Here is a 27791-nt window from a genome sequence, read left to right on the forward strand (position 1 = left end):
AATGGTTGATCAGAGTAGTGATGGCAATGTACAAAAGAGCGCCCACAGCTGTAAGGACGAAGGACGGGAACAGTGGTGAGTTTGAGGTGAAGGTGGGAGTGCATCAGGGGTCGGTACTAAGTCCACTACTATTTTTAGCTGTGATGGAGGTGCTGGCTCAGAACGTAAAGGAGGGTTTACCGTGGGAGTTGTTGTATGCAGATGATCTGGTGTTGACTGCGGAAAGTATGGATGGACTGAAGGAAAAGATGAACAAGTGGAAGGAATGTATGGAGACAAAAGGTCTGAAGGTGAATATCGGAAAGACAAAGGTGATGGCAAGTGGTAAAGCATGTGGTGAGGTGGAAAGAACTGGGAAGTGGCCCTGTGCTGTGTGTAGGAAGGTGTCGGAGTGAACTCCATTCAATGTACAATGTGCGCTGAGTGGGTTCATCAAAAATGTAGTGGTCTCAGAGGGTCATAAACCAGTGTGGCAGCTACATTCAAATGTAAGGTGTGCACAGAGGGAGCTGCAGATGGAGGAAATGTTGAGTTGGATCTTGGAGACGGCGTGAAGCTGGAAGGTGTGAAAACATTTTGCTACCTCGGAGACATGCTGAATGGAGAAGGTGGATCAGACTCGGCAACGGTTGCTAGAGTGAGATGTGCATGGAAGACGTTTCGGGAACTGAGTGGCGTGCTGATGAGGAGGGGAGTGTCGTTGAAGCTGAAGGGAAAGGTGTATGCTGCATGTGTGAGAAGTGTTATGATTTATGGGAGCGAGACATGGGTAATGAACGTAGAGCAGCAACGAAGGTTGGAAAGGGTGGAAATGTGAATGGTTCGACGGATGTGTGGAGTATCGTTGAGAGAGAGGAAGACAAATGATGAATTGCGAAAGATGATGGGAATAGAGCCTGTGATGGATGCTGTGAAGAGGAACAGGTTGAGATGGTTTGGTCATGTGTTGAGGAAGGATGAAAGTGACTGGTTGAGAAGAGTGATGGAAATGAATGTGGAAGGAAGTAGAGGACGGGGAAGACCGAGAAAGACTTGGCCAAAGATGGTGGAAGAAGAAATGCGGGCAAGGGGGTTAACAAGGAGAGATGCAGAAAATAGGGCAAAATGGAGAAGATTGTCATGGGGACCGCAAGGCTAACCCCCGCTCTAGCAGGGAAAATGGCCTTACAATGCATGTTGTTGTGTTGTTTGTTGCTCATTGTAAAGAACTCTCCATGGGGAATAAATATGTTCATGATGACGTCATCGGTCACGTGGTTCGGCCGCTATATTCGTCCTAAATGGCCGATAAAAAAGTAAATTCTGGCAAGTCCTCGGTCTCTGACCGATTTTTCATTTTCTTGTTTGTTTTCTTGTTTGTTTGTCCGGGCGATATCTCAGCCATCCTTTGAGCTAGGAAGCTGAAATTTCGGCACAATCGTGAGCAAGGCCTTTATCAAAAACGTCTATTTTTTGTTTTTTGATTAATCAATTAATTGAGGAGTTATTTAATTATTAGCGATTAATTAAGTACTTATTTAATTAATTAATTTTACTTTCTCTTCTGGCCATAATCTCAGGCACCTTTTGAGCTGGGAAGCTAATATTTGGACATGACAGTGACCAAGTGATGTGGCTATCAAGGATATTTTTGATTTATTGATTAATCATTTAATCGATTAATTATTTAATGATTAATCAATTGATTATTAAATTTTTCATTAATGACTTATTTAATTACATTTTAAAAAGATACATCTTTGTATGAAGGACTAGTGGTTTAGTTATGCTATTAGCCAATTGATGAAGAAAATATTTTGTGATAATCTTTTATTAATTTTAATTATACGATTAATCAATCAATTATTGTACACCTCTCCCTCCCAATGCAGTCTCTATGAGCTGCACTGCGGTATTGATGGGCATCAATTAATTGAGGAGTTATTAAATTATTAGCGATTAATTGAGTGCTTATTTAATTAATTAAATTTCCTTTCTCTGCTGACCATTAACTCAGGCACCTTTTGAGTTAGGAAGCTGATATTTGGACATGCCAATGACCAGGTGATTTGGCTGCAAAGGCTATTTTTGATTTATTAATTAATCAATTAATCGATTAATTATTCGATTAATGACTTCTTTTTTTTTTTAAGTTGCAGATTCTGATGAAATGGTGGTGGTTTATGTGTTCTGTGACGGAATTGCTTAATAATTTAATTTTTTAATGATTATTATTTATTTATTTTCATTATTAATCATTTATTTATTTTCTTTCTCATTTGGCCAATATCTCAGGCACCTTTTGAGCTGGGAAGCTAATATTTGGACATGACAGTGACCAAGTGATGTGGCTATCAATGATATTTTTATTTATTGATTCGTCATTTAATCGATTTATTATTTATTGATTAATCAATTAATTATTAAATTTTTTATTAATGACTTATTTAATTAAATTTCTAAAAGATACATCTTCGGATGAAGCACTAGTGGTTTAGTTGTGCTATTAGCCAATTGATTAAGAAAATATTTTGTGATAATCTTTTATTGTTTTTAATTATGCAATTAATCGATAATTATTGTACACCTCTCCCTCCAAATGCAATCTCTATGAGCTGCACCGCGGTATTGCTGGGCGCCGGAGGCACCCCGGCAATGCCGTGCTGTAGGATATTTAATTATTTGGCATGGGGATTGGGGGCGGTGTACTTTGAATGTATGTGTACTTGTTTTCTTTCTTGTTTGTCCGGGCGATATATCAGCCATCCTTTGAGCTAGGAAGCTGAAATTTCGGCACAATTGTGAGGAAGTACTTTGTCAAAAACAGTATTTTTTGTTTTTTGATTAATCAATTAATTGATGAGTTATTTAATTATTAGCGATTAATTAAGTACTTATACATTATCTTTCTCTTCTGGCCATTATCTCAGGCACCTTTTGAGTTAGGAAGATGATATTTGGACATGCCAATGACCAAGTGATTTGGCTGCAAAGGCTATTTTATATTTATTGATGAATCAATCAATCAAATAATCGATTAATTATTTAATTATTCGATTAATGACTAAATTTTTTTTTTTTAAAGTTACAGATTCTGATGAAATGGTGGTGGTTTATGTGTTATATTAGCGAATTGATTAATTATTTCATTTTTTATGATTATTATTTATTTATTTTCATTATTAATTATTTATTTATTTTCTTTCTCATCTGGGCAATATCACAGGCACCTTTTGAGCTAGGAAGCTAATATTTGGACATGACAGTGACCAAGTGATGTGGCTATCAAGGATATTTTTGATTTATTGATTAATCATTTAATCGATTAATTATTTATTGGTGAATCAATTAATTATTTAATTTTTTATTTATGACTTATTTAATTAAATTTCAAAAAGATACATCTTCGGATGAAGCACAAGTGGTTTAGTTATGCTATTAGCCAATTGATTAAGAAAATAATTTGTGAAAATCTTTTATTGATTTTAATTCTACAATTAATCAATCAATTAGCATATACCTCTCCCTCCCAATGCAGCCTCAATGAGCCGCGCTGTCGGATATTTAATTATTTGGCATGGGGGCGGTGTACTTTGAATGTATGTGTACTTGTTTGTTTGTTTGTTTCTTTTCTTTCTTTCTTGTTTGTTTCTCCGGACGATATCTCAGCCATCCTTTGAGCTAGGAAGCTGAAATTTCGGCACAATAGTGAGCAAGTCCTTTTTCAAAAACTATATTTTTTGTTTTTTGATGAATCAATTAATTGAGGAGTTATTTAATTATTAGCGATTAATTAAGTACTTATTTAATCCCTGGTGTTGGGCTAGTGGCTAGGGTGCCGGCTTAGGATTACCTAGGATCCTGGGTTCGAATCCTGGTCGATTGCTGAATTAACGCCAGGGGGGTTGACTCAGCCTGTTTCATCCTTCCGAGGTCGGCTAATTGAGTACCAGTTCACTGGTAATTCCCTGTTTGTCGTTAAAGGCGGCAAAAAGGGTTGGCGTCAGGAAGGGCATCCGGCCGTAAAACATTGCTTCAAAAAGGGGACCGAAAAACAACAACAACCACGGTTCCCGAAAAAGGCCAACGCCCGCTTTGCGGGGAAAAATGGCCTCTAAAGGTGGTTATTTTTTTTTTTGGTTTAATTAAGTACTTATTTAATTAATCAAATTTCCTTTCTCTTCTGACCATTAACTCAGGCACCTTTTGAGTTAGGAAGCTGATATTTGGACATGCCAATGACCAGGTGATTTGGCTGCAAAGGATATTTTTGATTTATTAATTAATCAATTAATCAATTAATCAATTAATTCTTTAATTATTCGATTAATGACAAAAATTTTTTTTTTTTAAGTTACAGATTCTGTTAAAATGGTGGTGGTTTATGTGTTATATTAGCGAATTGATTAATTATTTCATTTTTTATGATTATTATTTATTTATTTTAATTATTAATTATTTATTTATTTTCTTTCTCATCTGGGCAATATCACAGGCACCTTTTGAGCTAGGAAGCTAATATTTGGACATGGCAGTGACCAAGTGATGTGGCTACAAAGGATATTTTTGATTTATTGATTAATTCATTAATCGATTAATTATTTAATTCTTCGATTAATGACTTAATTAATAAAGTTTTTTTAAAGTTACAGATTTGGATGAAATGGTGGTGGTTTATGTATTATATTAGCCAATTGATTAACTATTTAATTTTTTTATGATTATTATTTATTTATTTTCATTATTAATCATTTATTTATTTTCTTTCTCATCTGGGCAATATCTCAGGCACCTTTTGAGCTAGGAAGCTAATATTTGGACATGACAGTGACCAAGTGATGTGGCTATCAAGGATATTTTTGATTTATTGATTAATCATTTCATCGATTAATTATTTATTGATTAATCAATTGATTATTTAATTTTTTATTAATGACTTATTTAATTAAATTTCGAAAATATACATCTTCGGATGAAGCACTGGTGCTTTAGTAATGCTATTAGCCAATTTATTAAGAAAATATTTTATGATAAACTTTTGTTGATTTTAATTATGCAATTAATCAATCAATTATTGTACACTTCTCCCTCCCAATGCAGTCTCTATAAGCTACACTGTGGTATTGCCAGGTGCCCCGGCAATGCCACGCTGTGGGATATTTAATTATTTGGCATGGTGGCGGTGTACTTTGAATGTATTTGTACTTGTTGTATACCGCTCCTTTCCTATACCATCTCCAGGCGCTGCATAACGTCATTGCGGGGCACTGACGGGGGCTCGGCGATGACGCACACTGAAAGGGAGTACTCAGTTTTCACTCTGGTTGTTTGTTTTCTTTGTTGTCTGTTTGGCCAGGCGATATCTCAGCCATCCTTTGAGCTAGGAAGCTGAAATTTTTTGCACAATAGTGAGCAAGTACTTCGTCAAAACGGTATTTTTTTTATTAATCAATTAATTGATGAGTTATTTAATTATTAGCGATTAATTAAGTACTTATACATTTCCTTTCTCTTCTGGCCATTATCTCAGGCACCTTTTGACTTAGGAAGCTGATATTTGGACATGCCAATGACCAAGTGATTTGGCTGTAAAGGATATTTTTGATTTGTTGATTAATCAATTAATCGATTAATTATTTAATTATTCGATGAATGACGAAATTGTTTTTGTTTTTTTTTTGTTACAGATTCAGATGAAATTGTGGTAGTTTATGTGTTATATTAGGCAATTGATGAATTATTTTTTTTACGACTATTATTTATTTATTTTCATTATTAATCATTTATTTATTTTCTTTCTCATCTGGCCAATCTCAGGCACCTTTTGAGCTAAGAAGCTGACCAAGTGATGTGGCTATAAAGGATATTTTTGATTTATTGATTCATCATTTAATCGATTAATTATTTATTGACTGATTATTAGAACTAATATTCAACGTTGGGAAATAGACATCACGTTTACAACTAAATCGGATCTCGCGAGATCTCGGAGACGGTGGGAGGGATTTTCGAAGCTCCACACGGTCTCCACGTTTTTCGAAGTTAAGTCTGTTCACAATTGTATTTTGTCGAAACTGTATTTATCCTTCGGTGTGTGAAGTTATTGTGTGCAACTTTGGTTGTTTCTCGGTGTTTATCTTTCATAAATTGATCGTCTGTTTGCCGTGTCGCGAGCAAGGCCTTTGCCGCGTCGCGAACGATTTGAAATCGAAGTTAAGTGATTGTTCCCATTTGTATTTTCGTTAAAACTGTATTTATTTATGGTGTTGTACGTATATTGTGTCCCGACGAAGATTTTTCGGTGCAAATCTTTCATACCTGTATTGAAAATCGTGTTAATTCGTGTCGTGTCTTGAGGCCTTGTACAGTGTGCACTGTACAACCTTGAGGCTTTGTTTTTCTCTCAGCGGTCCGTCGTTTGTGATCCAATAACTTTCGTTCTCTGTATTCCCAGTCTTTTCACCCATAGCCTACTTCCTTGTGTAAATCTCAACTCAAAAAAAAAAAAAAAACAAACAAAAAAAACATTTCCTTCTCTGTTCTCATTCGTTTTTTCATTCTTATTCGTTCGTATTCGTTCGTTCGTTCTTCGACCACGTGTTTCTCCCCCATTTCCCCAGATAGTTTTCACTCATTAACCTTCAATGTTTACACTTTCCCCTCAAGTTATGTATTCCGTCATATTTTATAACACCTTTTTCTTCTTCTTCTTTAAAAGGCTGCTTTCGACTTGCTCACCAAATCAATTCATCCCAAAAAAAATATCCATCTCCTATAGTGCCTTTTTTCTACATTCCCTAAACTCTCCTGCACTCCATCCTCCATCCAGCGTCCTTAAACGTATTTTTAACTCGAAGGTCACAAGAAACTCATTTTGCAATAAATGTTCGTTTCCCATAAATCGTACACTTTCAAAAATCCAATCTCACCCCTCCCCTCCAAATCTTCCCCATAACCCCTCCCCTCCAAATCTTCCCCATCACCCCTCCCCTCCAAATCTTCCCCATCACCCATCCCTTTCAAATCTCCCCCCTTGCCCCCTCCCTCCTAAACTACCCCCTCACCCCTCCCCGCCAAGACGCCCCCTCGCCCCTCCCCTCCTAGACTCCTGCCTCACCCCTCCCCTCCAAATCTCCCCCATATCCCATCCCTTTCAAATCCCTCCCCTTGTCCCTTCCCTCCCAAACTCCCCCTTCACCCCTCCCCTTCAAATCTCCCCACCCTCATTGCTTCTCAATTTCCCCCCTCTCACTCCCCCTCCTCAAAGCGTCCTCCCCGCTTCTTCCCCCTTCAAACTCTCACCTCCATCTCCCCCAACCTTCTGCCTCGCTCTTCCCCCTCCTCAAATAACACCTCATTGTGGCTCACCCAATCACCATCAAACCTTTTGTCCGCCCCATCCTTCCCTTTCTCCGAGCTATTCTGAAATCTCTGACACACCTTCAACAGCTCTCCCTACCTCTTCCACCTCTTCCACATCTTACCCTACCCCTCCTCCCCCCTGTTCTGTATCTGATGCTCCCCCTTCCTCTTCATTAACGGTATGGACCTCAAACATCCGGGGCCTTCGTTCAAACTTAACTGATCTCTCCATACAGGTTGCTTCTGTCAAACCAGACGTGATCTGCTTAACAGAAACTTTCCTCCTTTATGATGTCTCTGATTCCATAGTATCTCTCCCGGGCTACTCCCTCCTCCGGTATGATAGACCTGAGCCTCGTCCTGGAGGCGGGGTTGCTATCTTTATCAAAAACTCTCTTCCTCACTCGCCCTGCACTGCACTCTCTCCACCTCACCCCCAGGAATACCTCTGGCTACGGCTTCCCCTTCGCTCCCACCTCTTGTTCATATGTGTGTTGTACCGTCCACCAAACAGTGATGACTCCATCTACATCTCGCTGTCTGATGATATGGACCAACTTCTATCTACTCATCCCAACTCTCTCTTCCTCATATGTGGTGATTTCAACTGTCATCATGCCAGTTGGCTGGGTGTGGGTACCTCTCTCACCAGCCATGGCTCCTCAGCAAAGGACTTCTGCGACTCACTGGGACTGACACAATCTGTCAATTTCCCGACCCGGATCTCAGTCAACGGAACATCTTCTCTTCTGGACTTGGTTATGACTAACTTCCCTGAAAATGTCTGCTGCTCTTCTTCTGCTCCGATCGGATCATCTGATCATGTCCTTGTTAAAGTGGACATCTCTCTGACCATCCTCAGGGAGCCTGCTCAGCGTCGACGAGTCTGGCATTTCACTCAGGCCAACTGGCACGGTCTTCAAGCAGCCATCAATCATCTGGACTGGTCTCCCATCTCTACCACCTCTGACATCAACTCATCCTGGGAATTCTTCCAAAGTAAATTGCTCTCTCTCATGCACAGATTTATCCCATCCCGTCTTCAGTTGTCATACCCTTCCTCCCGTCCATGGTACACGGAATCTTGTGGTGAGGCTGTTGCCCAGAAACAACTTGCCTTCGTCTCCTGGAAAGCAAATCCAACGGAAGGAAATCTCATTTCCTTTCACAAAGCCCGAAACAAGTGTGTGTCCACCCTCAGGAGAGCCAGGAAACAATATCTCTCCGTTCTCAAGACCGAACTCTCTTATCTGTCTCCCTCTTCCAAATCCTGGTGGCGTCTGGTCAAATCCGTTTCTGGTGTTTGTTCCCCCTCCATCCCCTCCCTTACCTCAAACGGCTACACAGCTGACTCCGCACGTGAAAAAGCTGAATGCCTCAACTCTGTGTTTGCCTCTAAATCTTGTGTCCCAAACCCATCCCTCTCTGTACCCACCATACCCAGTCGTACCCTGCTGCTCCTGGACTCCGTGTCCTTTCCTCCTGACAAGGTGGAAAAGTTTCTGTCAACCCTCGACTCTGATTCTGCAACTGGACCCGACGGCATCAGCCCACGGGTCCTAAAATCCTGCTCTGCTGCTCTATCTCACCCTCTCTCTGTTCTCTTCACCCTCTCTTTTGCTCAAGGTAAACTGCCATCTGCTTGGAAATCAGCCAACATCACCGCTTTGCACAAAAAAGGTGCAAAAACAGATCCTAGCAACTACAGACCAATCAGCCTTCTCCCAATTATCAGCAAAGTCATGGAATCCATCATTGCTTCGGATATGAAATCTTTCCTCTTCTCCAATGGCTTGATCTCTGATCATCAATTTGGTTTCAGACCAGGTCACTCTACTCTGGACATGCTGCTTCTGCTGTCTCAACAATGGATGGAGGTCCTCAATGCCAAACAGGAAATTAGAGCTGTCTTCCTCGACATATCACGTGCCTTCGACACGGTCTGGCACCCCGCTCTGCTCACCAAACTCTCCTCCTTTGGTATCCATGGAAATCTCCACGCATGGCTGGCGGACTTCCTCTCTAGTCGTCGTCAACGTGTGGCCCTGAATGGGTTTCTCTCATCTCCTCTTCCTGTTCAGGCTGGAGTTCCCCAAGGCAGTGTTCTGGGCCCCGTGCTTTTTCTGGTCTTCATCAATGATCTCTCTGACTCTCTCGAAAATCCTCTCTATCTCTTTGCTGATGACTCCACTCTCTGCTGCTCCATTCCTCTTCCCTCAGATCGGCAGTCTGCTGCCTCCTCACTCTCTGAAGACCTGGACAAAATCACAGACTGGTCAAACAAGTGGAACATGTCTTTCAATCCTGACAAATCTCACACTCTTACTATGTCTCTCCGAAAAGATCGACTGGACAACCCTCCCATCTACTTTCTCAACAATCCTCTCCAAGAAGTTCTGTCGCTCAAGATTTTGGGTCTCACTATCTGCCATGATCTTTCTTGGGAAAACCACATTTCCAAGCTGGCCTCCAAAGCCAGTCGCCGACTGGGCATCCTCCGTCGTGCGAAGTCTTTCCTCGGCACACCTGAGCTCCTCACCACATACAAGGCTTTCATCCGCAGCTCAATGGAATACTGTTCTCCCCTATGGGCCGGTGCTCCTGCCTCACACCTAGCCGGCTTCACGCTGTTGAAACCAAAGCTTTCAGAATTATGGGAATTTCCCGCGATGAAGCTATCTCTGAGGGCCTTTCACTCATTCACCGCAGGCAGGTAGGTGGTCTTTCTGTCTTCTACCGACTCCTCTCCGGCCTTGCACCCCCAGCTCTCTCTGTGCTCTGTCCCCCAAATATTCCTACAGGTCGCACAAGATCTGCCAGCAACCCTCTGATGGTTAAACTGCCGAAATCTCGGCTCTCTGCTCACCTTCACTCTTTCATTCCTCTTTTCTCCCGCCTCTGGAACAAACTCCCTCACTCCCTTCAATCCCACTCCTCCCTCCAGGTCTTTAAAACAGCTGTTCACCACCATCTCTTATCTTCCCCCATCCAAAACCTTGATCTTTTCTACCCCCGCTAATTCACCCCAGATCCACCTTGTTTGAAATTCCAACTTCTTTCCTGGAAGTCCTGGCAGTGTCCATATGTTTTATACCTCTCCCACCGCCCCCATCCCATGCCCCCCCCCCAAAGCCCTCGCCCTCTCTCAGATCTCTCGATGTCTCCATGTCTCTCGGTCCCTGCTCTCAAATGTTGTGTTTTGTGTCGTTCCCCCTCTCTCCCCATCTTGTCTACCGCTCCCGATGTTGTATGTTTTATGTGTCGGTTTGTCTTTCTGTGTGATTAATGTTCGCTCTTTCACGAGCCTCGATCTTGTATACAAAAAAAAAAAAAAAAAAAAAAAAAAAACAACAAACAACATCACCCAGACGTCAACAATCCACTTGCGACCAAATGCCAACGTTGGCCCAACGGAGTTGTATTAGCTGGGGTTAACTGACGAGGGAACTCCTACCTGTCATGGATGTGCGTTCACCTGGGGGCCTGGCAGAGCACATTTACTGACGATACAACTAACGAGAGAACTCCTACCTGTCATGGATGCACGTTCACTTGGGAGCAGGTTCCAAACATACACGCCATTGCGACTAAGTTTGGTTTGTAGGAACTACATTCATTTACCTGTGGGTTAGAAAAAAACAAGGAAGTGCCAGTTTTATGATATTGTGACGTTTGTGAGCAAATGGATGTAATCGTCTCATTTCTTGAACTTTAACCCCAACAGGTAGAGCAAGAAGCAGCCAGAGGACATTGACACAAAGTCTTGAGCTAAGATGATTCTTTCTTTATTCTCAAAAAGGTGTTTATAGATTCACAAAATAATAATATGTACATAACACACCTTCCCATGAGGTTTCCTCTGAACATGTGACCTTTTATTTGGTAACACAAAGACCGTGAGGTTACCTGTGTGGAAACATACCAGCACGTTACCTGAATTTATCGATGAATATCTAAAACTTGTTGGCAAAACAATCTTAAGTTTTGCTGCACAAAATTTTCAAGGGTCGTTTTGTTTTCTCCTCAAATCCTTTCATGTAAACTTTAAAACAGATCACATGAGAACATTAATTTAAATGATAATCAACATGAGAACGTTAACTTAAATGATAATCAACATGAGAACGTTAACTTAAATGATAATCAACATGAGAACGTTAACTTAAATGATAATCAACATGAGAACGTTAACTTAAATGATAATCAACATGAGAACGTTAACTTAAATGATAATCAACATGAGAACGTTAACTTAAATGATAATCAACATGAGAACGTTAACTTAAATGATAATCAACATGAGAACGTTAACTTAAATGATAATCAACATGAGAACGTTAACTTAAATGATAATCAACATGAGAACGTTAACTTAAATGAGAATCAACATGAGAACGTTAACTTAAATGATTATAATCAACATGAGAACGTTAACTTAAATGATAATCAACACGAGAACGTTAACTTAAATGATAATCAACATGAGAACGTTAACTTAAATGATAATCAACATGAGAACGTTAACTTAAATGATAATCAACATGAGAACGTTAACTTAAATGATAATCAACATGAGAAAGTTAACTTAAATGATAATCAACATGAGAAAGTTAACTTAAATGATAATCACACACAGGTGTGTAGAATTTTAGGTTGGAATTGACATAAGAAATGGTGCAGTTGATACTGTTGTGTGAAGATGGAGTGTGATGGTTTGGTTGGTATGGATGTCAGACTCGTCTGGAAACGGAGATGTTGGGGTTTAGGGAGGAGGGAAGGTGGAAGGACGGTGGGGGTAGGGAGTAGGGGGTTAGAGTTCAAAGTTCATCTCGATTTGAAACCAAAGGGTCACTGAGCTGGCCCAGCTCATCTGCTTCAGAAAAGAGCTGTCGCATCAAAGCATCAGCTTGGACCCGCTCCTACGAACAGGATGAGGATAAATAAGAGGATTATAATTACTAGGGCATGCCCGTACTATATCTATATCTAAAATTATATCCCCCCCTCTATTTACATGAAATGGTTTGGTCCATGAAATGTTTTGGTCCATTCGCAACGCCAAAGCGAACGGCGAACGCTTTACATGAAATGGTTTGGTTCATGAAATGTGTTGGTCCATTCGCAACGCCAAAGCGAACGGCGAACGGCTTGCGAGTACAGTGACAATCCCCCCGGGGTTTTTATTAGTTTTAAAACATAGTTTAACGCCAACATAGCGCCAACATAGTTTGCAAACGTGAAATAAATGAATACGCTCTCAAATGTGCCATCCGAGGCAGAGTGTGTCCGCCACGTTCGGCACACGCGATAGTTCGCTGCTCTCTGATTGGTTGAATCGTTTTTTGGACATAGCTCGGTAAGTAATTGTCCGATTAATATGAAACCTTGAAAAGGCACATCCTCGGGTCCCCAGCAATATACCTGGCAAGTTAAAAGTATATCGGACCCGTGGTTGTCGAGAAACAGCGGTCACAGACAAACGTACAAACGTACAAACGTACAGAGATTACTGGAATTATAGATAGATACAACGTTGTAATGATACTCACAAACTGGGTAATGGAGCCTAAATAGGGTGGATGTGTGGCAGGTACCCACTATTGGTCAGAACCCTTGCAGGTAATGCTGGCGTGGTGTAAGAGTCCATGGCCACCATTGCAGTGAACATGTATTATTTAGCATTTAAGAATAAACTTGCCAACTCAACTCTTGGGGAAAATCCATTTCATGCTGATGAAAGTCAATGAGCCAGAAATGTGTCCATGGATTGATTCCAAGGGGTGGGCTAGTATTGGTAAATAAACAAGGTTTGCTTGACTCATACTGCGGGTAGGAATGTAGTGGTGAACACAATGCTTGTTTGCAGTACACGGTTCTGTGTCTATCATAGACTGAAACTAAATGCCACAAGTCGATATTTATAGTGTAAAAAACGAAAGACAGAAAAAAAATATATATTTTTTTTGTACACCGCTGCTTTCCTATGCCATCTCCAGGCGCTGCATGACGCCATTGCCCGGGCACAGAAGGGGGCTCGGCAATGACGCATGCTGAAAGGGAGTACTCAGTTTTCACTCTGGTTGTTTGTTTGTTTGTTTTTGTACACCGCTCCTTTCCTATGCCATCTCCAGACGCTGCATGACGCCATTGCCCGGGCACCGAAGGGGGCTCGGCAGTGACGCACGCTGAAAGGGAGTACTCAGTTTTCACTCTGGTTGTTTGTTTGTTTGTTTTTGTACACCGCTCCTTTCCTATGCCATCTCCAGGCGCTGCATGACGCCATTGCCCGGGCACCGAAGGGGGCTCGGCAATGACGCACACTGAAAGGGAGTACTCAGTTTTCACTCTGGTTGTTTGTTTTTTTGTTTTTGTACACCTCTCCTTTCCTATGCCATCTCCAGGCGCTGCATGACGCCATTGCCTGGGCACCGAAGGGGGCTCGGCAATGACGCACGCTGAAAGGGACTACTCAGTTTTCACTCTGGTGATGTTTGTTTGTTTGTCCGGGCGATATCTCAGGCACCTTTTGAGCTAGGAAGCTGAAATTTGGACACGACAATGACCAAGTGATTTGGTTGTAAAGGCTATTTTAGCTTTATTGATTAATCAATTAATCGATTAATTATTTAATTATTCGATTAATGACCACTAATTATTATTTTTAAAAGTTACAGATTCAGATGAAACGGTGGTGGCTTAGGTATTCTATTAGCCAATTGATAAATTATTTAATTATTTTATGATTATTATTTCTTTCTTTTTTATTATTAATCATTTATTTATTTTCTTTCTCATCTGGGCAATATCTCATGCACCTTTAGAGCATGGAAGCTAATATTTGGACATGACAATGACCAAGTGATTTGGCTATAAAGAATATTTTTGATTTATTAATTAATCAATTAATCGATCAATCATTTATTGAATAATCAATTAATTATTTACATTTTTTATTAATGACTTATTTAATTAATTTTCAAAAAGTCACATCTTCGGATGAAGCACGAGTGGTTTACTTATGCTATTAGCCAATTGAATAAGAAAATATTTTATGATCACCATTTATTGATTTTAATTATGCAATTCATCAATCAATTATTGTACACCTCTCCCACCAAATACAGTCTATATGAGCCGCACGGCAGTATGCCAGGCGCCAGAGGCGCCCCGGCAATGCCGCGCTGGAGGATATTTAATTATTTGGCATAGGGGCGGTGTACTTTGAATGTATGTGTACTTGTTTTTATTTTTTATTTTTTATTTTATTTTTTTAAATAAGAAAGGAGGCACTTCCAACCACAAAGTATAAAAGATCTACTTGGCAAATTTGAGCAAATAAGCAAGAGCAGACCCGGTCTCAGTTGACGTTTCACCCGCTTCACAGCAGGCTTCCTCAGGCCAATAGGGATTCTTCACCAACAGGTGTATGCTTTCCATAATAATTGGAACAGTGAAGTCAAATTTGTTATTATTGCTCTATACTGAAGAAATTTGGATTTGAGATGAAAAGATGAATATGAGGTAAGAGTACAAAAGGTCAGCTTTTATGAATTGGTATTTATGTGTATATGTTTTACCTTAAAGTAAAATGTTATATGTTATGTTAGTTTTAAAAATGTTAAAGTAAAACCTTATATGTTTATGTTTTAACAAAAGCAGAACAATACCACTTTTTATGTTCAGTTCCCCCATTTTAGGTAAGCATAAGTATTGGAACAAATTACCTTAAAGTAAGTTAAAGTAGTATAATAGTTCGTATTTGGTTGTATATCCCTTGCATACAATAACTACATCGACCCCATGACCCATCAACATCACCAAACTCTTGGGATCTTCCTTCGAGATACCTTGCCAAGCATTTACTGGGGTATAAGCCTCAATCACTCCCGATTTTTTTTTTCCTGTTAAGAAATACATAACCCCACATTTCGAGCTCTTTCAACCAGTGAAATAATAAAACGGCTTCCTTTTTTGCTAGTTGCTATAATGACGTTCGCCACCGAAGGGAGACGGAGGTTACATTTTCACCCTTGTCTGTCTGTCTGTTTGTTACTTGCAAAATCGAAGATTTTTCAAGTATTTTGGTCGGTTGCATTTGTTTGTCTGTTTGTTTGTCTGTCTGTCTGTGTGTTTGTTTGTCTGTCTGTCTGTGTGTTTGTCACTCGCCTACAGGTCACAATTCTAAACCGATCGACATGAAACTTCACCAAGTTGTAGAGGTCGTCACAATCGAGAAGCAAATTGATTTTGAGGTCAAAGGTCATCTGGAGGTCAAATTTCTAAAATCATAAATTTTCATCCGATTGACTTGAAAATTAAACAGCAATTGCATATTACCGCACTGAATTGGGAAAACTATTTTAAGGTCAAAAGGTCAAAGGACAACTCAAGGTCAAATTCCTAAAATCATCAATTTTTCATCTGAAAAATCATAAATTTTCATCCGATTGACTTTAAACATTAAACAGCAATTACATCATGCATCACTGAATTTAGAAACCAACTATTTTTGAGGTCAAAGGTCAACTCAAATTCAAACTTCTAATATCATCAATTTTCATCCGGTCGAGCCGAGCTTTGATTAAGATCGTCAATTATAATCTTAATGAAATGGACAATTTGATGTAACCATGGCAACGTTTTATTTTGGGTAGGGTTGGATCTTTCAAGTATCGTGCTCTGAATGACATGTTCTTGTTTGTTTGTCTGTGGGACATCTCAAAAAGTTATGGACAGCTTCCGCCAAAATTTGGTGGACAGGTTGTGTGTGTGACAAGGACGAATTGATTCGATTTTGGTGAAGATCTGGATCCGCATACGAGAAAATATTTCAAATTTTAAGTGATTCTTCACCATTTAAATGGAGATTGGGGATTAAATTAATAATGTAATTGAAGTTTACCTTTTCTTTACTGGTGACATCAAATGTGAACCATAGTGCCACAGCGCAGCGACGGCCGTGCGTGACCGCTCGCACACCATGAGGATTCTCCTCTCCGGAGGAGAACGCGACAAGGCGACCGCACTTCGGCCTCACCTCCGCCTGGCGGGGTAATGCAGGTGGGGCAAGGGAGAAATTGAAACGACAGCACCCTAGGAGATAGAATTTGAAATACAATTTAAGGGATCAATGACACTTCCAAGTCATTATGTTTCCTCAATAAGTTGCAATCTCACACAATCATTGCTGTAGATTACAATGTGCTATTGAAATATAGAGAGGCTCCCAATACGACTGAGATGGGGATTCTGTTTTGGATGAAATGAAGGAACACTCCTGAAAGGTACAACAAAACAATATATGAACATTCAGTTATGGACATGCCACCTTTATTACCTCTGCCACCCTAGGTGGATGGAGGTGGTTTTCACCACTGTCTGTTTGTCTATGAACAGGATGTTTCAAAAAGTTGTGGACGAATTCGGACGAAATTTGGTGGATTCGTTGGGTGTGCACAACAAACAACAACAACAGGCATTTTAAGGCCATTTTCCCTGCTAGAGCGGGGGTTAGCCTTGCGGTCCCCATGACAATCTTCTCCATTTTGCCCTATTTTCTGCATCTCCCCTTGTTAACCCCCTTGCCCGCATTTCTTCTTCCACCATCTTTGGCCAAGTCTTTCTCGGTCTTCCCCGTCCTCTACTCCCTTCTACATTCATTTCCATCACTCTTCTCAACCAGTCACTTTCATCCTTCCTCAACACATGACCATCCCTAACCCTAACCCTAACCCTAACAACCCCAACCCTAACTTCCAGGAAAGAAGTTGGTATTTCAAAAAAGTCTGGGTGTGTGACAATAAATAATTGATTCAATTTCGGTGAAGATTCGAATCCGGAATCAGATCGGAGAATAAATTTTTTTTTTTAATGATTCTTCACCATTCAGTGATTGTGTCAAAAACGACATAGCAGGATATAAAAAAAGTTCTGGATGAGTTATGACAAAAGTTGGTGGATGAGGTGTTTAAGCGACAAGAACAAGGTGATGATATTTTGGTTCAGGTCCGAAAATCCACATCCAGCCGATCAGTGGATACAAAACGTAAACTGTTATGAGCTCCACCGAGTGCCGTTCTAGTTTGATCAGAGTTGAGAAAAGAGGATTATTTTTACAGGTGAACACCATGGGCACCTCCCAAAAGCACATGGTTTTTGTGAATAATTAGAACATCAGAGAGAGAGAGAGAGAGAGAAATGTTCATCCCCGAACAGGAGCAATCAATCAAACAAGAGGTTCTTCTACAGATAAGGAAAGTGACATTGACAAAACAAAAAAGGTAAAAGGACAAAATGAAGACAAATCGTTGGAAATGTAATGGAGCGGACATACCTGCTGTACAGGACAAACAAAACACAAGGACGGAAACATTAATGGCTTTGGAAACTGTCGCAAAATAAAACTGAAATCATCCCAAGCTTTCATCGAGAACCCTCACCTGCGACTAGACCCCACTCGCACTCACCGTCACCGTCGTGGCATCTGTTTCTGTGAAGATGAAATTTCCTCCCTCAAATTCATCACCCAGGTAGAGAATGCCACTAGGTGGGGATAACAGGTGGAATCAACATGATAGGGTGCGGTTAAAAATGATTATGATGCTCGAATAGCTCGGACGTTCATATTGCCATGTTTTTTTTAGTGCAAGCAGCGCTCCGAGTAAGCTCACAGGATGGTTTGGGGTAAGCACTTCTCATTCAGGCTTTGACAGGCCGTGGGCAGTGTCATGGCAAAGACAAAGAGGAGAACGACAGGCCCAAAGGCTTTCGTGATCTTTTGTGGACCATTCGTCGCAGTTTTTTTTGTCGGTGTAGGTTTCTTTTGAATATCACTGTGATTATGTCAGCCTCAAACAATGTTCTGGTTGTCTGGTTTGACTTTCTGGCTGGAAGCACCTTTCTTTCTGTAAAAATGTATAATACCAACCACCCCAATCTTTTACCAAATATATATATATATGGTATCTGTAATCTGGTTCTCCAACCTAATGAGCGGACAACATGACGTCATCGCCATGCATGTCCGCATTGCCTGCAACGCTCCAGAGGAACCATCTAGCAGTGCGTCATTACGGATTATAAACTGGCGGTTCTCCACTGATGATATGAAGGTCGCATAGTGACTGATATAAAAACCGAAAGGTTCACAGAGTTACAAGTGTATGGAAGCCGCACTGCGTTGCCCTGATGAAGCCCCAACAAGGGCGAAACCAGGTCGGTAACTGTGAGTTTTGCATGCACTTGTGACAGTATCTGAATTTATAATCCGTAATGACGCACTGCTAGATGGTTCCTCTGGAACTTTGCAGGCAAGGCGGACGTGCATGGCGATGACGTCATGACGTTCGCTCATGAGGTTGGAGAACCAGATTACAGATACCATTATTAGTAACTCCCAACCGCAACCAGGTCGACTCCATATGATGAGTGGATACCAGAGATAACGTTACCGTGTTGCAGGCGGTGCTTATCGCTCCCAGCAAGGTGCAGCAGCAGCTGTATGGGACACCTTGCTGGCGGTTCTCCACTGATGATATGAAGGTCGCATAGTGACTGATATATATATATACACAACAGGCATTTCATATATAACATAACACATATATATATATATATAACAAAGATTATTTTACACTATTTGTGATCCTGGTTGCAAAAACGTTGTGGTTAGTTAGAGGAAGTAATTGGACGCAGCAGCCTTTATGGGTGAGAGATACAATAATCAAGTTCCACATGTCATTTGAAATCCTTTAAATGAAAATTTTAAAATGCTTCTTTTTCCTCCACTCTAATATCCACATGTCCTCCCATACTACTTCTTCTTCCCTTCCTTTATGTTTCATTCCTGGTTCACTCACAAACTTTTGCACCATCTCCCATAACTTTCATTCAGTGCTGTCTCTCTTCTTGCCCCTAATCGTTCTTCTCACCATTCCAATCCTGATGTCAGTCTTCGTTTATATGCCCTTGGAATCCTCCAAACAAACCCGTTTTGCAATGAGTGTGCGATTTCAGCGGTAAACCCCTCCACATCCTTTACACCGGGATTTCCCCACACCCACTTCAGGTCCCCCACACATGATACAGGTTTCCACACACCTGCTCTGGGTCCATCTGCCCCAACCCTGCTCTGTGTCCCCATTTTGTGCCCCCCCCCTCATGTCTCCACGCCAGGCCCACCACCTCTTTGCTTCCCGACGCACCCCTCGTAATCCCCCTCTTCGTGCTCCCCTACACCCTCTCCACATTGCTACATCTGCATGCCAACAGCCCCTCCTTCCTTACCTAACTGTATGGACCTCCAACATCTGAGTGTTCCGCTCCAATCTGACATATCTCACGATCCAGTCTGCCAGACATTATCTGTTTAACAGAATCCTCCACCCCACAGCATGTTCCCGATCCCTCTGTGTCTCTCCCTGTGTCTTGTTTCATCAGGTTTGACAGTTCTGAACTCCGTCCTTGTGGCAAAGTTACAGTTTACATCAATAACTTAATTTCTCACTGTCCATGTACTGCTCTCACCACTCCAAACCCCCCGAGGGGTACCTTTTGCTGTGCATTCCCCTCCATAACTACCCCCTATCTGTCTGTGTGCTTGTCTCTCCTCCTAATAGTGATGAATCCATTTACATTTCTCTCCCATTCCCTCTCCTTCTCTCTCTATCTCTGCTAACATGGAACAATTTATAATCACCCATTCCAACTCTCTCTCTTTTCCGATGTGGCGATTTCAACTGTTACCATGCTCATTGGCGCGTTGTGGAGACCTCTTCGACCAGTCACGGAATTGCTTCAAAGGACTTCTGTGACTCCATGGGCCTGCCCCAATCTGTGAACTTTGTGACCCGGATTTCTGGCAATGGGAAATCCTCCCTTCTGAACTTGACAATGACCAATTTTCCAGCCAACATCTCCTGTTCCTCCACTGCTCCAATTGGTTCATCTGCTGTTGTACTTGTGAGAGTGAACATCTCTCTGGCTATTGTCAGAGACCTTCATCTGTGCCAAAGAGTCTGGCAGTTCACTCACGCTGACTGGCAAGGACTGCAAAGTGCCACCTTACTTCAAGAATGGTCTGCTGTATGTATTGTCCCTGATATCAAATAAACCTTGGAATTCTTACACAGACAACTGCTCTCTCTCATGCACAGATCCATCCCATCTCATCTTTACTTATCATACCGATTTCTCTCTCCTGGTACACAGAATCCAGTGATGGGGCTGTTGCCAGAAACAAATTTCCTTCTCTTCCTGGAAGACAAATCCAACCAAGGCAACATGAGACCATTCCACAAAGCCCACAATTGTGAATGTCCACTCGAAGAGCAAGAAAACAACATCTGGCCAACCTCGAGGCTGAAATTTCAACCCTTGGCACCTTGCCAAATCGTTATCCAGTGTATGCTCCAATTCCATCCATTCCCTCACTTCAAATGGCACCACAGCCGATTCCGCTCTTGAGAAGGCCGAATGACTCAATCATGTGTTTGCTTCCAAATCCCACATACCAAATCCCCTACCCTCTAGTACTCAACTGCTACTGGAAACTGAGAAGGTGGACAAGTTTCTGGCCACCTTCGACTCTGAATGTGCAACAGGCACAGAGGGCATCAGTGCACGCATCCTAAAAACCTGCTTGACTGGTCTTGCATATCCCCTTTCTCTGCACTGCTCATCCTATCATTTTCTCTAGGTCATCCTCCATCTACTTGGGAGGCAACCAACATCACTGGAACACAAAAACATGGTGCAGAAACACATCTTCTTTACTGCAGTCCTATTAGCTTGCTTACAATTATAATCAAAGACAGGTAATCCATCATCACAGCTCACATCAAATCCTTTCTTTTCTCTAATGGCCTGATCTCAGATCAATGGTTTGGATTCAGACCCGGTCACGACAGACTGATCATGCTACTTCCGCTCCCCCAACAAAGTATGGTAGCTCTCAATCTCAGACATGAAATGGTGTCCGTCTCTCGAGACATATCTTGAACATTTATCGCAGAGTCTGGCGCACCGCCTTGATCTCAAAACTCTTTGCCTATGGGCTTTGGCATCAAAGGCCACTTGTTCTCATGGCTTACAAACTTCCTCACTCTCATATACAAACGGACGCAGACAGGATTTGCATTTTCAGATGCCTTCTACTTCATTATGTGTTCTAGCTCTTCCATGAACCTCGACTTTGTATGCAATAAAAACTTATTTACCTGCAGTTACATATGTGTATGTATTTATACATATATAAATAAATAAAAATATAAATAAATATATATATAAATATATATACAGTCGTGGCCAAAAATATTGGCACCTTTGCACGTTTTTCAAATAACTCCCAATTTTCTCTAAAAATAAGTTTAAATTGACAAAAGTATTTGGTCTCCACAATTCTTTATTTCACCGTTAATATTACAGAACCTTTGATTTTGATTCAGAACTTAATATGTCCTTTTAAATCAGAAAATAAAAAGAAATGGCATTGACAAAATTATTGACACCGTCGACTTAATATTTCGTAGCACAGACTTTTGACAAAATAACTAAAGTGAAGCGCTTCCTATAGCCATGAATGAGCTTCCTACACTTCTCTACTGGCAGTTTGGCCCACTCTTCTTGTGCAAACTGCTCCAGTTCTCCCAGATTTGAAGGGTAACTTCTCCCAACTGCTGTTTTCAGATCTCCCCGCAGGTGTTCAATGGGATTTAGATCTTGAATCATTGTTGGCCACTTCAGAACAGTCCAGCGTTTTCTCTTGAACCATTCCTGGTGCTCTTTGAAGTGTGTTTGGGATCATTGTCCTGCTGCAAGACCCATGGCCTACGACGGACACCCAGCTTTCTGACACTGGGTTAAACATTGCGCTCCAAAATGCCTTGGTAATCTCCTGATTTCATGATGCCATGCACACATTCAAGATACCCAGTGTCAGAAATAGCACAGCAACCCCAAAACATCACTGAACCTCCTCCATGTTTGACTATAGGGAAGGTATTCTTTTCTTTGAAGGCTTCATTTTGTTTTTTGTAAACATAGAGATGATGTGCTTTCCCAAAAAACTCTAATTTGGTCTCATCTGTCCACAGGACATTCTCCCAGAAGGATTTTGGCTGGTTCAGGTGTGTTTTGGAAAACTCCATTCCGGCTTTCTCAGCAGTGGGGTCCTCCTGGGTCTCCTACCATAGAACCCCCTTTCATTAAGTTGGTGACAGATGGTGTGAGTTGACACCGTTGTACCTTGTGTCTGAAGGTCAGCTTGAATCTGTTTGGCAGTTGATTGAGGTGCTTTCTCCACCATTCGAACAATCCTTCGCTGCAATCTTCGATCAAGTTTTCTCTTGCGGCCACGTCCAGGGAGATCCGCTACAGTGCCATAGGCCTTAAACTTCCTGATAACATTGCGTATGGTGGACACAGTAACATTAAGGTCTCTGGAGATGGATTTGTCACCTTGAGATTGTCCATGATTGGCTACAATCTTGTGTCTGACCTCCTCAGACAATTCCCTGGTTTTCTTTCTTTTCTCCATGCTCATTGCGGTACACACAGTGACACAAAACAGCAGAATGACTCCTTTTCTCCATTCAAACTGGTTGAATGAGTGATTATTATATTGCAGGCACCTGCAACTCACCACAGGTGAGTTCAATTCCAAAGTAAAGGAAAATCACCTGCTTGAAATTTAATTTTGTCTTCAACTTCGAAAAGGTGCCAATAATATTGCCCAGGCCATTTTAGAATTTCTGTGTGGAATAAGCTAAGATTTAGTAATTTTTTCAGCTTTTTTTGTTTTGTTTCACTGCAAACCAAAGAAATATATTTGTGGATATCAAAAGATTTTTTAATTTCAACAATTTTCTGGAAGAAATGGTGCATTATTTGAAAAAAGGGCAAGGGTGCTAATATTTTTGGCCACGACTGTATATATATATATATATATATATATATATATATATATATATATATATATATATATATATATATATATATATATATATATATATATATATATATGGATACATAAATATAAAAATCTAAATTTATATATATATATATGGATACATAAATATAAAAATATAAATTTATATATATATATATATATATGGACACATAAATATAAAAATCTAAATATATATATATATATGGATACATAAATATAAAAATCTAAATTTATATATATATATATATGGATACATAAATATAAAAATCTAAATTGATATATATATTACATAAATATAAAAACCTAAATTTATATATATATGGATACATAAATATAAAAGCTAAATTTATATATATATGGATGCATAAATATAAAAAATCTAAATTTATATATATATGGATGCATAAATATAAAAATCTAAATTTATATATATATATGGATACATAAATATAAAAATCTAAATTTATATATATATATGGATACATAAATATAAAAATCTAAATTTATATATCTCTATATATAAAGGAGGAGTGTCTGTGTGTATGTGTGTGTATATGTGTGTCTGTCTGGATGTCCGCTTATAACTCAAGAACTACACATCGGAGAAAAGTTTTAGACAAAGATTCGGAATCAGCATAAAAATCCTGGTGGTTATAGGCTACGTTTTATTTTAATATCAATGGTTAAAAAAACCGCGCCACCTGCAATTCCATGGTGGTTTGTGGCGGCGCTAGACGTTCGGGGTGTATTGCAATGGTTTGTCGGGTTTGGCTGTGGGTCCAGAATAGCTCCCATTTCCTCATGTGCTTCCACTTTTATTTTGATACTTCTGTTACAACGCCTTCCTTATGTACCTTATATCCCCCCGACGAGGCCTCTACATAATTTCATGCAGCAGAATTTCGTACATTTTGAGTGAAAGAAGTGAGACGAAGGTGTAGGAGGAAGAAGAGGCGCTGCCGAACTGATAGAACTCCTCCTCCCCCTCCCTCCTCTTCTCCCCTCTCCTCCTCCCCTCCCTCCTCTTCTCCCCTCCCTCCTCTTCTCCCCTCCCTCCTCTTCTCCCCTCCCCCCTCTTCTCCCCTCCCCACCCTCTCCTCCCCTCCCCCCCGTTCCCCTCCCCTCCCCCCCGTTCCCCTCCCCTCCCCCCCGTTCCCCTCCCCTCCCCCTCCCCTCCCCCCGTTCCCCTCCCCTCCCCCCGTTCCGCTCCCCTCCCCCTCCCCCCATTCCCCTCCCCCCCCGTTCCCCTCCCCTCCCCCCCCAGTCCCCTCCCCTCCCCTCCCCGTTCCCCTCCCCTCACCCCCCGTTCCCCTCCCCTCACCCCCCGTTCCCCTCCCCTCCCCCCCCCGTTCCCCACCTCTCCCCTTCCTCCTCCCCCCCTTCCCCCGCCCGGCAATGCCGGGTACTTCCCATGGCCAGCTGGACGTGGGCTGCTCGAGGGTTGGAAAACCAAGCAATCTTTATGTCTTGGCACCAAGTAAGAAAACCAGAAATGTTGTACACCAAGAGGTTTTGAGAAATTGAAAATTGACAAAACACCATGTAGGAAATATACTGTGATATTGCTCTAAAATATACATGTTCTTTTCATCATATATTTGTATTATTCTTATTCAACCCGGGCAAAGCCCCCCCTCCCCCCTCTTCCCCCCTCCCACTCCCCTCCCCCTCCCCCTCCCCCCTCCCCCATTCCCCTCCACTCCCCCCTCCCCCTCCCCCCTCACCCCTCCCCCTCCCTCTCCCCCCTCTCCCTCTCCTCCCCCCTGACCTCCCTTCACCCCCTCCCCCTCCCCTCCCCCTCACCTCCCCCCTCCCCCTCCACTCCCCCTCCCCCTCCCCTCTCACCTCCCCCCTCCCCTCCTCCCCCTCCCTCCTCCCCTCTCCTCCTCCCCCTCCCTCCTCTTCTCCCCTCTCCTCCTCCCCCTCCCTCCTCTTCTCCTCCCCCTCCCTCCTCTTCTCCCCTCCCCCCTCTTCTCCCCTCCCCCCTCTCCTCCCCTCCCCCCCGTTCCCCTCCCCTCCCCCCCGTTCCCCTCCCCTCCCCTTCCTCCTCCCCTCCCTTGCCCCGCCCGGCAATGCCGGGTACTTCCCATGGCCAGCTGTACGTGGGCTGCTCGAGGGTTGGAAAACCAAGCAATCTTTATGTCTTGGCACCAAGTAAGAAAACCAGAAATGTTGTATACCCAGAGGTTTTGAGAAATTGAAAATTGACAAAACGTCATGTAGGAAATGTACTGTGATATTGCTCTAAAATATACATGTTCTTTTCATCATATATTTGTATTATTCTTATTCAACCTGGGTGAAGCCCCCCCTACCCCCTCCACTCCCCTCCCCCTCCCCTCCCCTCCCCTCCCCCTCCCCCTCCCCTCCCCCTCCCCCTCCCCCTCCCTCCCCCTCCCTCTCCCTCCCTCCCCCTCCCCCCTCCCTCCCCCTCCCTCCCCCCTCCCCCTCCCCCCTCCTCCCCCTCCCTCCCCTCCCCCTTCCCCTCCACTCCCCCCTCCGCTCCCCTCCCCCTCCACTCCCACTCCCCCTCCCCCTCCACTCCCCCTCCACTCCCCAGTCACCTCCCCTCACCCCTCCCCCTCCCACCTCCCCTCTCCTCCTCCCCCCCTCGCCCTCCCCCCTCCCCCTCCTCCTCCCTCCTCTTCCCTCCCCCTCTTCTCCCCTCCCCCCCTCTTCCCCCCTCCCCACCCTCTCCTCCCCTCCCCTCCCCCCCGTTCCCCTCCCCTCCCCTTCCTCCTCCCCTCCCTTCCCCCGCCCGGCAATGCCGGGTACTTCCCATGGCCAGCTGTACGTGGGCTGCTCGAGGGTTGGAAAACCAAGCAATCTTTATGTCTTGGCACCAAGTAAGAAAACCAGAAATGTTGTATACCAAGAGGTTTTGAGAAATTGAAAATTGACAAAACGTCATGTAGGAAATGTTAGTAAGGGCATTTTATGAGATATTTCACAAATCTGTTAACTAAATTGTTACCAAAAAATTTCTTCACCAATATGTTTGTAAAGGTGTGTAATAACATGTGTTAAAATGTTGAAGTTCAACTCCCGTGGGAAACCCAGAAAAAAAGCTGTTGAATTCGGGTACCGAAAAATTATTTTCGAGAATTTTTAGTTTTTTTAATCGGCCCTTAAGTAACTTATGAGGGGTCAAATAAGGGTTTTTCATGATTCTGAGTTGATTGTTAACATTTATATTTTCACTTTTACATTTACACACAAAGTAGCTTTTATTTCACATACATATATAATACTCAAGAGTTATTTCTCATTCACAATGTCAGAAGTTTCAACAGTCATTGTCTATGTCTTCTTCAGACTCAACAACATCATGACTGCAGTTTCTGCATGTAATGCCATTACAGACTCCACAGGCTGGATCACATCTAGTAGTCCAGAATCTCAGTTGTCGTTTGAAGGTTTCTTCAAACCTTTGCTCAAACACTGGCACTACTGGGTCTGAGTGTCTGGCTCCCATCTTCCCATCAGCCACCTTCTCCATGAAGGTCTTCATGTCACCACGCTCCTCCTCAGTGAAGGCAAGTTTCATGATGTGTTGATAGATGGCTGCATCGATGAGGAGGTGAACACGGATTGCCTTGTCAAAACATCCTCCATCCATGATGTGGTTGGCTGTCGTACTTCCAGGATAGATCAACTGGATCACATCTAGTAGTCCAGAATCTTCCATGATGTTACCCATTGATCCAAGATAAGACTTCAGCAGGTGAAAACCACCCAACCTTGGAATGACGGGTAGATTTGCCTGCTTTATTATATTCACAGCCTTCAGCCAAATCGGAAGATCAAAGGTCACTATAGCGACCCCAGCGTGCCGTATGCACTCTTTCAGAGTGGTGAAGATGGTGTTGAGGTCATTAGGGTCTCCTTCAATAACTGGGAGGAACTCGATCTGTGTGCTCTGCTTTGCATCATTAGCATGGATTCTCTTCATCCAGCCATTCCAGTTGGAGTGTGGGAACTCAGGATCGTTGGCTTTGATCACCCACCCCGCTGCCCAGAGTGTGTCACCTGGAGTGAGGAGTAGCTGATCATGAGCCAGGGAGGAGGAAAGCTCAGCGAGGGGGAGAAACATGATCGCGTTCGTTCCTATCTGTTTCCTGTTCGTAAATGGAATAATCTTTACTTCAGTTCCTCTCAGGATCTTAGCTTTGTCGAGTGCCTTCAACTTCACCCGGGGGAAAGCTGCTGTTGTCTGTGGATCTGGCAAAGGTGGTGCCGGAGAGGTGACTTCGATCCAACCCATTGAGTGAAAGGGAGTGTTTCCATGAATAGAGACAATGTTTAAATCTATATTGTCTCCAACAAACTGAGTGACTGCATTGTTTGTTTCCCCAACCTCCATAAAGACCACCTGATCATTACTTGACAATTCACTTTCACTGGCTGGCACTTTGGCTGTCATCACTGATTGATCCTCAAGCGCAGCATCAACCGCAACCTCATCATTGATCTGTTCATCGGTTTCCTCCACAATGGTGTCAAG

The 27791-nt window shown here is 42.3% G+C and overlaps 1 protein-coding gene across 1 annotated transcript in view; it reads right to left on the bottom strand.

The window, feature by feature from the left end:
• Nucleotides 1-11110: 11110 nt before the first annotated feature.
• LOC137429031 (prolyl 3-hydroxylase 1) overlaps nt 11111-27791 on the bottom strand; it is a 111728-nt gene continuing 95047 nt past the window's right edge. The window contains exons 13-15 of the mRNA XM_078780987.1: nt 17808-17883; nt 16244-16384; nt 11111-12260 (exon numbers count right to left, since the gene is read on the bottom strand). Coding sequence (XP_078637113.1) covers nt 12159-12260; nt 16244-16384; nt 17808-17883 — 319 coding nt within the window. The 3' untranslated portion in view covers nt 11111-12158. The remainder of the gene's footprint in view (nt 12261-16243; nt 16385-17807; nt 17884-27791) is intronic.

This window comes from Myxine glutinosa, chromosome 6 (assembly GCF_964187855.1).
Source record: "Myxine glutinosa chromosome 6, kmMyxGlut1.1, whole genome shotgun sequence".
Taxonomy (NCBI): Eukaryota; Metazoa; Chordata; class Myxini; order Myxiniformes; family Myxinidae; genus Myxine; species Myxine glutinosa.